Consider the following 12,773-nt stretch of genomic DNA (forward strand, 5'->3'; position numbering starts at 1 on the left):
ATCCTTAGGGTCAAAGAGTTGACAAGACTGAGCAACTGACACTTTCACTTCATTTTCATAGTTGATGTGCAATATTTTATGTTTCAGGTACATGACAAAGTGAGTCACAGTTTTTAAAGCTTATGTTCCACTTATAGCTATTATAAATATTGGCTATATTCCCTTCGTTTTGCAATATGTCCTTTTAGCTCTTCTATTTTATATATATTAGTTTGCATCTCTTAATCTTCTGTCCCTGCCCTTGCCCTCCCCCAGCTGATCTCCCCTGGTAACGACTACTAGCTTGTTCTCTGTATCTGTGAGTGTGCTTCATCTCCCTAGTCTGTTTTATTTTTTAATTCTCCATGTAAATGGTGTTATACAGCATTTGTCTTCCTTATCTCACATGTTTCAGTTTGCATAATGCTTTCCAATCAAATCATGTTCTTGAAAATGGCAAAAGTTCATTCTTTTTTATGACTGAGCAATATTCCATTGTGTGTGTGTGTATCTTTTCGAATTAGTGGGTTTTTTTCATTTTTTGCAGTAATTTGAAGTTTATTTAAGCTTTAATGCAGCTTATTCTGACTTTAAGGTAGCATCACAGCGCATACTTCTGAGTACATTCCTGAAAAATCTTTTGTACTTATTTCTGTTTTACAGATCTATGCAACATCTGACACTGGGGAGGCTATCATCTGGGTTTGGATCACATAGAAGGGAACAAATGGATACTGGAACTTTAGAAATCATGAAAGCGAGAGACCACAGTGATCTTAGAATATTGAACCGAGTGCTGCAATTAGTGTTCATGTTGGATGATGAATTCTGTTGCAAATGCAACCTTAGGTAGTGTGAACGGGTAGTCTTTAGGGAAATGAACTGTCACAGAGAATACACTGCCTCGGTATGGGTTGCCGTTCATTTTCATAATTGTGGTTTGCAATGAGTGTATCATCCCCAACTGGACCTGCAGAATATTGTGCTGGAGGGTCACTGGCCACATCACTAAGTTCCTTATCAATCCATTTCAGCACCGCAGTCTGTGCTTTTTGTCTGACTCCTCACTGTCTCAGTGTGTCCTCAAAGGTCCGGCCAAACTCCTGATTATCTGGTGGCTGGGAAGGACTATCTCTTCATCTCACACGGGCCCTGCCAGACACAGGTGCCTTCTTAATAAACAGGGAGCTTGGACTGGGGTGGCGTCACTGGCAGAGAGTAGGTGAGGCTGGAGGGGAAGGGGAGACGAGCAGTGGAAACCCTTAGACTCAGACAAGCATCGAATACCTGAAGGAGACCATCCAAACTAGTGGGTTATTTTTTTTTCCAGATATTCACCCAGGAGTGGGATTGCTGGGTCATTTGGTAGTTCTCTTTTTAGGTTTTGAGGAACCTCCTTACTGTTATCCATGGTGGCTGCACCAATTGACATTCCCACCAACAGTGTACAGGTCTTGTCCACATGCTCACGGACATTTGTTACTTCTCTTCCTTTTGGATGATAGTCCTTCTGATAGGTATAAGATAATACCTCATTGTGGTTTTAATTTGCATTCATATGATGATTAACAATGTTGAACATCTTTTCATGTGCCTCTCGGCCATTTATATGTCGTCTTTGGAAAAATGTCTATTTAAGTCTTCTGCCCATCTTTTTCTTGATTGTTTTTTAAACTGTTTATATATTTCGGATATTAACCCCTTATTGGTTATATCATTGGCAAATAGTTTCTCCCATATAGTAGGTTGGCTTTTCATTTAGTTGATGGTTTCCTTTGCTGTGCAAAAGCTTTTAACTTTAATTATAACCCATTTATTTATTTTTGCTTTTATTTCCCTAGCTTTAGGAGACAGATCCAAAAAAATATTGTTATGAATTATGTCAAAGGGTGTTCTGCTCATATTATATTCTCAGAGTTTTATGGTTTCCTCTCTTATATCTAGGTCTTTAATCCATTTTCAGTTTACTTTTGTATATAGTTTTAGAGAATATACTGATCACATTCTTTGAGAGCTACATGTCAAAGAATGAGATTAGAGCATAAATGCAATTTAGTAATGTCAGAAAATTAAATGTGCTTTTACATTTGAGCCACTACTTCAGTGTTTTCAGAAATTAACTCTGAAGAGATATCCACAACCATATGAAAATATGTAAATGTCCATGCACATGTTAATTGAGGGAACATGATATATTCACAGAGTGGAGTACTATGAAGCTATAAAAAGGAATGAGTACAATTTTGTAAACTAATAAGGGATGCTTACGTGATAGATACAGATATAGTTATATCAAAGAAATTGGGAGTTTGGGGCTAATGTCAATGATACCAAGTCCAGTGCCTTCCCAATCTGGTATGAAGAGGCTTTGAGAGCTGAAGAGTCCGAGTCCGAGCCAGAGTCCGAGCTGCAGCCAGGGCCAGTGCACTTTCTGGGGCATGTCCAAAGCTCCTCCTACCCCTAGTGAAGTCTGAGCAGATACTTCACATCGCGTTTCAAGAAAGCAGGCAGTCTTCCAACGAGCGGAGGGCCAAGGTGGGGCTCATGGAAGTTCAGCATATAACATATTTGTGTTCCTATACAAAATGCACAAATTGGAGATTTTTCTCTTTTTCTGTTTTTAAATGTTGTTCCTTTTAATTAAAGATGTGTTTAGCTTCAGAGTCTAAGTACACTAATGGCACAGCTCCCACATGTATTGCAGATTATCGAGTTGAAAAAGCAGAATTTTCCTATTACATAGCACAGACTGAAATCCTTGAATCATTTCTTTTCATTCGGAACAAGACAACATGATATTGGAATATGGATTTTTTTTTGAAAATGGAAATTTTTCCACAGTGAAGTCTGTGTGATTATCAGATACAGAAAAAAAAAAAAATCTTAAGAGGTATTCACTTCTTGGTTTGTTTTGTTTCAGTCTTTCTTTGTAAAATTGAAATTTATTTACCTGGATTGGCTTAGCTTATTTAAGAATGTGGGAGAAGTGAAATCCCAGTAAAATTGATTTTTTGCACACTTGCTGCTGCTGCTAAGTCACTTCAGTCGTGTCCGACTCTGTGTGACCCCATAGACGGCAGCCCACCAGGCTCCCCCGTCCCTGGGATTCTCCAGGCAACTTGCACTATAATTATTCAAATATCAATTTAGCATCTGCTCTTTGGAAGGCTTCTGGGTGGTTTTGGGGATGGTAAGAAAAATAAACTCAACCCCTTATAGAATTCTAGAGTCTAAGAGCAGCATTCATATAAAGTAGCTCGTGAACAAAGACCTAGGGGCCCAATAAAAATGAGGAGTAAGGAGGTGAGGGGACTGAGGCTTCCTCATGAGGAGTCTAGTGTAAATACACTGAAGCAAGGCACTTGGAGACTTAAGGACAATAAAAGTCTGTCAGTGGAAGGTAGTTTTAAGTTAGGCTCCATGGCGAGCCCACCAGGGAGGCTGGGGAAACAGTGAATAGGGGTCAGACCCTCAGATGGCAGGTCTCAAAGTTGAGAGACTGAAGCCTGGAACGGAAAACTACCCTGAACAATTGCTTTGGAATTATGGGGCTTCCCAGGTGGCTCAGTGGTAAAGAACCCGCCTGCCAATGCAGGAGACATGGGTTCAATCCCTGGGTCAGGAAGACCCCCTGGCGGAGGAAATGGCTGCCCAATCCAGTATTTTTGCCTGGAGAATCCCATGGACAGAGCAATCTGTTCAGTCCCTGGGGGAGAAAAGGGTCAGACATGACTGAGTGACTAAACAGCAACATGAGTAGACCAGAGAGAAATCCCCCCTGGGTGGGGATGGAATGTGCCCTGTGCTCCTGTCCCAGTGCACGCAAACACAGTGCACAACCTAGATGTCCATGCACGTCATCTCCAAGGAGACTGTGAAATAAAAGTAATAGCAGAATGAACCTGGAAACTCAGAGGCCAGTGGGCTGACACTCTGCTGTGGGTTGTGGAGACAGAGCTCATTTTATTGAAAGAGACTTCCATTCAGTGTTTTTGGCTATGTTGATAATTCCACAAAGTCTGTGAGATGAGTGTATTTTAGGTGATGGTGAAATTGATGAAGATAGGGGCTCATTTCATTTAGTTATTTATTTGGCTGTTCTTGGTCTTATCTTTGGCACGCAGGATCCTCAATCTTGCTTCCAGCCTGAGAGTTCTTTAGTTGCGGCATGAGGAATGTCTCAGTTGTGGCATATAGAATCTTTAGTTGTGGAATGCCAACTATTAGTTGGGGCGTAGCTGTGGCATGTGGGATCTAGTTCCCTGATCAGCGGTGGAACCCAGGCCACCTGCATTGGGAGCGCAGAGTCTTACTTGGACCACTAAGGAAGTCTCTAGGAGTTGTTCAGATGAAAGAGCAACCGGGAAGGAAGACAGAATTAGTCTTGGAATCAAATTTAGATTCTTTGAATTTCGTTCAGTTAAAAAACTACCCCCCACACTCAATATATGATTTAGTAGTGGAAATGAAAGATTCTTTCTAAACAGCATTTTGGACTGATTTGGTGTTCTATGTCCAAGAATGCCACAGATTCTCTGACATCTCCTGGATTTAAAACATTCATCAGGTTCGGTGGTATCCTCCAGGTTGAAAATAATCATAGTAAAAACCGATATTGTGTAAAGTCTCAGTGTGGTCCAGGCACTGTGCCAGGTGCTTTAGCTACATGCCACTGGCCCTCCAAAAGCCACTTCACCTGAGGCTCCCAGAGTTTGGGGACGGACCCAAGTCCAGACAACTGATTAGAGACAGAGCTGGGACTAGAGCGCTGCTCTGAATTTGTCCACACGCAAACCCTTCCACTTGTCCCGGACTGAGGTGCTCATGAGTCAGTTAATTCACTGTCTTCTAGCGCTCCAAAATGTATCTTGAGTGACAGAAAGAAGGACTCTGTGACCAAAACACTGGGATGGAATACATAGCCACGGCAATACAAACACCAAAATAATTAAGAGGTATGAATAAAGGAAAGAAGGAGATAATGCTCAGTAACCACATGATCATCTGCCTGTGCAAATTCAGACACCCTCAAGCGATCGAGGCCTTACAAGATTCTCTGACGCTATCCTTCTATGTAGAAAGTAAACACTCTATTTTTTAATTAAAAATAGTTCAGTCATTCAGTCGTGTCCAACTCTGCAACCTCATGAATCACAGCACAACAGGCCTCCCTGTCCATCACCAACCACTGGAGTTCACTTAAACTCACGTGCATCGAGTTGGTGATGCCATCCACCCATCTCATTCTCTGTCATCCCCTTCTCCTCCTGCCCCCAATCCCTCCCAGCATCAGGGTCTTTCCCAATGAGTCAACTCCTCGCATGAGGTGGCCAAAGTATTGGAGTTTCAGCTTTAGCATAAGTCCTTCCAATGAACACCCAGGATTGATCTCCTCTAGAATGGACTGGTTGGATCTCCTTGCAGTCCAAGGGACTCTCAAGAGTCTTCTCCAGCACCACAGTTCAAAAGCATCAATTCTTCAGCGATCAGCTTTCTTCACAGTCCAACTCTCACATCCATACATGACCACTGGAAAAACCATAGCCTTGACTAGACGGACCTTGGTTGGCAAAGTAATGTCTCTGCTTTTTAATATGCTATCTAGGTTGGTCATAACTTTCCTTCCAAGGAGTAGCGTCTTTTAATTTCATGGCTGCAATCAGCAGCTGCAGTGATTTTGGAGCCCAGAAAGATAAAGTCTGCCACTGTTTCCACTGTTTCCCCATCTATTTCCCATGAAGTGATGGGACCAGATGCAGTGAGCTTATTTCTATTTATTTTTGACTGCTCTGGGTCGTAGTTGTGACACTTGGAATTTTTGCTGCCACATGCAGGCTCTTTAGTTGTGGAATGTGAGATTTTAGTTCTTGCACGAGAACTCTTAGTTGTTCATTGTGAGATTTTTAGTTGTGGCATGTGGGATCAAGTTGCCTGACTAGGGATGAAACCTAGGACCCCTGCATTGGGAGCACATAATCACTGGACCAACAGGGAGGTGCCGAGAATAAATATTTTAGAACTACCCTAAACCTAGTGGCTCAGAAAGTAAAGAATCCATGTGCAATGTGGGAGTCCTGGGTTCGATTCCTGAATTTGGTACATCACCTGGAGGAGGGTATGGCCACACACTTCAGTATTCTTGCCTGGAGAATCCTCATGGACAGAAGAGCCTGGTGGGCAACAGTTCATGGGATCACAAAGAGTCAGACGTGACTGAACGACTAAGCCCACACCCTAGATCTGGCTGAAGAGAAGGAATATATCAACTCTTTTTCTCTGACAGCATAACATCTGTCCTGAGTTCCTTGATTTCTGCTCCATTTTCCTAATCTTGCATCAATTTTGGGACCGAGTCCCCTTTTCTCCAAGATTTTCTAGAGGGTATCTTCTCAGTGTGTGTAGGAAATTGCATTCCCCAGGAAACCTTTAATCAAGGGACAGAAGCTGTTATGGGAACCTCCATGAAGGAGGACTAAGGAGACAATCACCCCTGATATAGTGCTCACCCAGAGACTAAGAAGAGGAATTAGATCAGTAGAAGGAGCAGTCCCAGGCTGTGGTAGATGGAGTGAGGATGCTGCGCAAGAGGAATCGGAAGGACTCGAGTTGCATCCCTACTGTCTGTTGTCAGAGGCCCCGATGGACTACGATCACACGAGGATCACCCTGACTTCACACTTGGAATTCTCAGGAGACTAGGACCTTGACATAAGACAAGCAGCTTCATAAAGCGAGAGTGGAGTTACAGGATTCGTCATGAGTCAATGTGAGGACCTGAAATTGGACTCACAGTAGCACACGTTATAAAAGGCGGCCCTGGAAAATCACTGATGCTGTGATCCCCAGGAAGCTCTGGGCATGGATGTCAGGTTGATTTTAGTCTAGAAAGTCTCAGTGAGGTGAGAGCTCTGTCTAAAACAATCAGCCTCAGTTTCACAGAGGGAAGGACCTGAATCCAAGGAGGACCTCCCATGTGATGCTGTTAGAGGGGACCCCTGCAGAGGGAGCCAAACAATTCTATAAATTCTTAGCCCTGAGAAGCCCAAAAGAGCTACTTCTGAGCGGTCCCTTCATTCAACCTGTGTGATCTTAGGGAGGGCTGAGTCTCCTCTAGCCAGATCAGAACCCAGGTCTGCAGATGGCGGTGTCTTAATCATAACTGCACTTAAGGTGAGAGCCATCAGTGGTAGTGAGAGGATCTCTCCCCCAGCGAGGGAGGCTGACAGAATGGCAACCCACCTGACAAGTAGAGATGCTCAGAGCAGAGCTGAACTCCCGCCACTAGGGACTTGGGAAGGCCAGGGCTTTGTTTGCGAGCTGGAAGACTCGGGTTCATAGAAGGAAGCATCCTGGGCTCTGATACACTGCACAAGGAGGACCCAAGGACGGATGAATATTGAGCCACTGGGTTCCCGTAGCACGCCGCCCCTGCCGTCATCCCTGGGAGACCCCACGTAGGACCTTACGCAGCTCCCCTCCACTTCCGCTTTGAAAGCGAGCGGATTGACCGGTAGCCGCGGCGACCGTTTGGCGGAGACTTGGTGTCCAGGACTCATCGGAGCCAAGGTGAGGACCTGAATGTAGCTGAAGGGACTTTCCCAACCCTCCCAGTAATACAAGTGACCCATCCACATCCCACCCCTGTGATATGCTGCTTGTGGGCCCCTCAGAGCTGTCAGCTGAATGTGGTCTAGTGTCTCAGGCGAAGGCGTAGGTCTGTGGGGGTGGCCCGGATGCTACCCCCGGAGGAGGTCTAGGACCTGGATAACGGCCCTGAGGGCTGATGAGCAGACTTCGACACCGCAAGGGGGCCACACTGAGCGGCTCCCCAAGACGGGGCTCTAGGAGGCCCCAGGTGCCCCCTGGTGTCCTCTGGAGGTGGTATTGGGGAGGTGAGAGCCTTGCTCTAACAGAATAAAACCAGTTCAACAAAGGGACCTCGTCCCCAATCATATTAATGGCTGGGACGCTGAGTGAGGATGGGGCCTCCTCCCATAAGAAATGGAGTCGCATAAAGCGCCAGTCCTATTTCAGGACTGGGAGAATCGGGAGTTTTGATATGATACTTGCCGGGACATCTCAGGGAAGTGAGAGACCAGGTCAATGGGGGCAGCCTCAGGTTGGCAAGGGAGGGTTTCAGGTTTCCTGGTGGATGGTGAGAACCTTGGGGGCGTGGATGTTCCATACCATGCCACGTTCATTGTGGTTCATTCGGACCACATCTCCCTGTCGTCATCCCTGGGAGACCTCAAGGATACGTGCCGGTTCCCACTGCGGGCTAATGGGGAAGTGAGGGTCTTGGTCTGAATGGAGTGGTCAGCAGAGGGAGAAATCTTAGACCCTGTCATGAGTCAAAAGTAGGCCTTGGTTGCTTCTATGTCCTGGCTATTGTAAATAGTGCTGCAGTGAACATGACTACAAGTGTCTTTCTCCGTTACTGTTTCCTCAGGGTATATGCCCAGTAGTGGGACTGTTGGCTCATGTAGTAGTTTTATTCCTAGTTTATTTTTTTAATGCAGAGTGAATTAAGTCATAAAGAGGAAAGCCAGTATCGTATATTAATGCATATATATGAAATCCAGGAAGATGGTACTGATGAACCTATTTGCAGGGCAGCAGTGGAGATGCAGACAGAGAACAGACTCATGGACGCTGGGGGAAAGATAGGGAGGGACAGATTGAAAGAGCAACATTGAAAACATACATATTGCCGTATGTAAAATAGAGAGCCAGTGGAAATTAGTCATATGACATAGAGCACAAACCCAGTTCTCTCTGATAACTTAAAGAGGGGTGTGATGTGGGAGGGAGTTTCAAGATGGAGGAGATATAAGATATACCTATGGCTGATTCTTATTGATGTGTGACAGAAACTGGTACAATATTATAAATTAATATTGTAATATTGTAAAAAATAAATTTATTTTTAAAAAGACATAGGAAAAAACAGAAACAAAAAATACTTTAGACCTTGAATTGGGATCTTGTGAGGGTTCACAGGGACATCAACCTGCCTGCACCAGATTTTGTTCTCAGGAGACCGTGTTTGGTAAGATAAGGTCATCTTCACCTCTTGGTTTTGGGACACAGGGTGGTTGGCTTTTACTATCACACAGGCATCAGTTCAGGAGAAAGTGGAGCTTCTCTGCCAGGAGCCCAATGAGGAACCTGAGTGAGGTCTCAGTGCTTCTATCCCAACCCTCGGATTTCAGCCCAGGAAATCTCAGGGGAGGGCTGTGAGGCTGAGCATCTTCTTTACCGTTTTATACGAAGTCTGAGGGAGGGGAAATGTCTAGTCTGAAGGTGCAGACACCAGTCAGCAAATGGAGGATGGTGCCCAACGTTTTAAGGAGCCAAGGTAAGGACCTTGAATGATGATCCCAGTGAACTCAGGGTAGAAAAGACCCTAATGACCTCTTAGCATGGGTTATCTGTCTCCTGGCAGGGAGGTGACTGAGGCATCCCTTTACTTGTCTCTGGATCATGGGGAGGTCTAAAGTGCTTGCATCAGGTAGCAGAGGGAAGGGTGCCCAGGCTCCACCAGGATTTGACGTGACAATACTGAAGTAGAACTTAGAAATCCTCACTGCTGGCACCTGTGGTCACCTGAGTAAATCCAAAGCAGGGCTGAGAGGATGCAGAGGAAAAGTAAGGCCTCTGTTCTTCCTCTGTGGGATTCTGTGGGGACAGGCTGAGCAGGAAAACAGGAGTCTTGTGGGTTCCTAGGGCAGTGTCCTCAAGGACACCTGCAGAGGCAGCCTTTGATAAAGTCAAGGTGGAAACTCCCTGTTTTAAGGTGCTCATGTCACCTCATTCTCCATCCTCCAGGTGCCCCAATCTCCTGTCCTTTGGCCCAGACTCCTGCCCGCGGTCCCTGACCACCGTCGTCATGCCCCGTGGTCAGAAGAGTAAGCACCGTGCTCGTGAGAAACGTCGCCAGGCCCGGGCTGAGACCCAGGGTCTTCATGATCAGGCCACCACATCTGGGGGAGAAGAGACCACCGCCTCCTCCCCTCCTGATTCAGAGAGCACTTCCTCAAGCTCGTCTGCTGCTGGCTCCCCCAAGGAGCCTCAGGGAGCCCAAGGCACCACCAGTGCTGCTGCAGGTGCTGTTCGCAAAAGATCTGGTGTCGGTGGCGCAGCACGCTCAAGATCTGGTATAGGTGCAGCAGCACGCTCGAGATCTGGTGTAGGTGCCGAGGGCCAAGTTCAGGAAGGTGAAAATTCTTCCCAGGCTTCCGCTGCTGCTGAGAGCACTCGCACAGATCTTCTGACCAGGATGGCAGAGATGTTGGTGCAGTACATGCTGCTTAAGTATAAGTTGAGGGAGCTCATAAAGAGGTCCGAAATGCTGAAGGCAATCAATAGAAGGTACAGGGAGCAATTCCCTGAGATCCTTAGCAGGGCCTCTGAGCGCATGGAGCTGGTGTTTGGCCTGGTGCTGAAGGAAGTCAGGCCCAACAGTCATTGCTATACCCTGGTGAGCAACCTAGATCTCAGCGACAGTGAGTCTATGAGAGGTGACTGGGGGCTGCCGAAGAATGGTCTCCTGATGCCGCTGCTGGGTGTCATCTACCTGAATGGCAACCACGCCCCTGAGGAGAAAATCTGGAAGTTTCTGAATATGCTGGGCATCTATGATGGAAGAAATCACTTCATCTTTGGAGAGCCCCGAAAGCTCATCACAGAAGATCTGGTGCGTGAAGAGTATCTGGAGTACCGCCAGGTGCCCGGCAGTGATCCCCCTCGCTATGAGTTCCTGTGGGGTCCTAAAGTGCTCACAGAAAGCAGCAAGACGAAAGTCCTGGAGTTTTTGGCCAAGGTCAACAGTTCGGCCCATACTGCCTTCCCACCGCAATATGAGGAGGCTTGGAGAGAGGAAGTAGAGAGCACCAGAGCCAGAGCTGCAGCTGGTGCTGGCCTTTTTGCTTCAGGCCGGCCTGGCGCTAGTGCCTCAGCCACTGCTGGCCCTTCTGCCTCGGCCACTGCGCACCCCAGGGCCGCATCCAGCCGCTCATCTCGCCCCTAGTGTGGTCTGAAGCCCATTGTTCACTTTGTGGCTGGAGAAGCCTGTCAACCTGTGTTTCTCATCAATAACTTGTTGACTTTATTTCCCCTAATTTTCAGTTCTTAAAATTTTTCAACAGAAAGTTTATTTAGATTCATGATATAAGTATATGAATAACATGGGTCACACACAGTTAGCTGTTTGTCAACTTTAGGAGTAAAAGTTTTGTTTTCCGAAATAAATATTGGAAATCCTCACATCACTTTTGTGATCCAGGATGAGAATAACATCACTTTAGGATAAGAGTGTCCTTAGAAATGTGAAAGACACCACACTAATAGAGGCTCAGAACCTTGATACATTGTTAGGGAGATAGCTGAAATTTCTTCAGTTTTTGGCTTGCTTTACTCTCTGTTTAGTCTCCCTTTTTGTAAATGTAAAAGATACATACTTGCATCTGCTTATGGTTTTCAAGAATGTGTGAGAATATAAATTATAGCAAATGATTTATTCGTGGCTCTTCTTTTACACAAACATTGAGAATCTGCTCTTAAGAAGTCTTCATGCTTGTACTGGTGATGTTTCTTCAAAAGAAGTCCTAGCCTCTGTCCATTCATTATAGTTTCTCAGAGATGCTGTCATTCTATGGAAGAGGCTGAGATACTCTCTATTTCAAGAACAAGAAAGAAGCAGGTTAAAGAGGGGGTGAAGAGAGTATATTATTTTGGTTTCATTGCTAAGTGGAATTTTGGCTGATTGGGGAGGTTGGGTCTTTTTTTTCCCACTTGGAACGCTGCATCGTTTCTGACATCTGAGAGATTGAAAAAAAATCCAGCTGATGTAACATCTGAGGTCAAGATAATCATAGTAATACCTGCCATTGCTCCTAATGTCTCAATAGAGACAGGCGCCGTGACAGAAGCTTTCCATAAATACTTATATTCCAGCAATCTGACAAGAAAGGGCTTATCAAACTTCCTTCACAGTGGAGGGCCCAAGGCTCCTAGAGTTTGGTTTTGTGCTAAAATACATCAGGCTGGTAAATGACAGCTGGGAATAGACTCCTGCTCTAAGCTCCTTTAGCATTCATACTGTTGTTCTCCCCCCAACCTGAGACATATCCTTGTCTTTTTTTTTTAACAAGTACTTTTAACATTTGACATTTCCCTTTCCTTATTTATTTACTTTTTATTTATTTATTTGGCTGTGCTGGATCTCAGTTGCTGCACGTGTGGTCTAGTTCCCTGACCAGGGATCAAACCTGGGCCCCCTGCATAGGGAGCCTGGGGTACTAGCCCTGGACCACCAGGAAAGTCCCCACCCTGTATCTTATATTTCAGTGCTTTTCTCAGTACTCCAAAATTTGTCCTAGGTGATAGAAAAGAATGCCCTTGTGCTCAAGCTACTGGATCAGAATGTGTAGCCAGAGCAGTAAGAATACCAAATATACTTAACCAAAGATATGTATCCCTTATGCATTACTCATAGGTAAGTGAAAGAAACAATATTCGGTGACAGTATAAGCATGTACATTGGCCATGTTTGATAACCTCTGAAGACCAAGGAGTCACCATATCCTTACAGTCTCTTCCCTGTAGAAAGTAAACCTATCAGAACAGAAATGACATGAGAATCTTCACCTGGCTGATGAGATAGATTGATGTTTTTTTCTCCCTAAAGTACCACCTGTCCTGGGACTCCTGCCTTGGACTATAGCTTCTCCATCTCCCATCACTCCTGGGACAGGGACCCATTCTCTGTAGCACTGCAGAGCAAACCTAGCTCA

The 12,773-nt window shown here is 45.4% G+C and overlaps 1 protein-coding gene across 2 annotated transcripts; it reads left to right on the forward strand.

The window, feature by feature from the left end:
• Positions 1-9,868: 9,868 nt before the first annotated feature.
• Positions 9,869-11,008, forward strand: LOC129535088 (melanoma-associated antigen B2-like). 2 transcript variants are annotated; one of them, XM_055393680.2, is made up of 2 exons: positions 9,869-10,142; positions 10,173-11,008. In XM_055393680.2, the coding sequence occupies exons 1-2, from the start codon at positions 9,869-9,871 to the stop codon at positions 11,006-11,008; spliced, it is 1,110 nt and encodes a 369-aa protein (XP_055249655.1). The 2 variants fall into 2 exon arrangements, with proteins under 2 accessions (XP_055249655.1, XP_088689717.1); XM_088833591.1 differs by having other exon boundaries at positions 9,869-10,112; positions 10,143-11,008.
• Positions 11,009-12,773: the final 1,765 nt, after the last annotated feature.

The sequence above is a fragment of the Moschus berezovskii genome, chromosome X, assembly GCF_049115385.1.
Source record: "Moschus berezovskii isolate FMDL1 chromosome X, NW_MosBer_1.0, whole genome shotgun sequence".
Lineage (NCBI taxonomy): Eukaryota > Metazoa > Chordata > Mammalia > Artiodactyla > Moschidae > Moschus > Moschus berezovskii.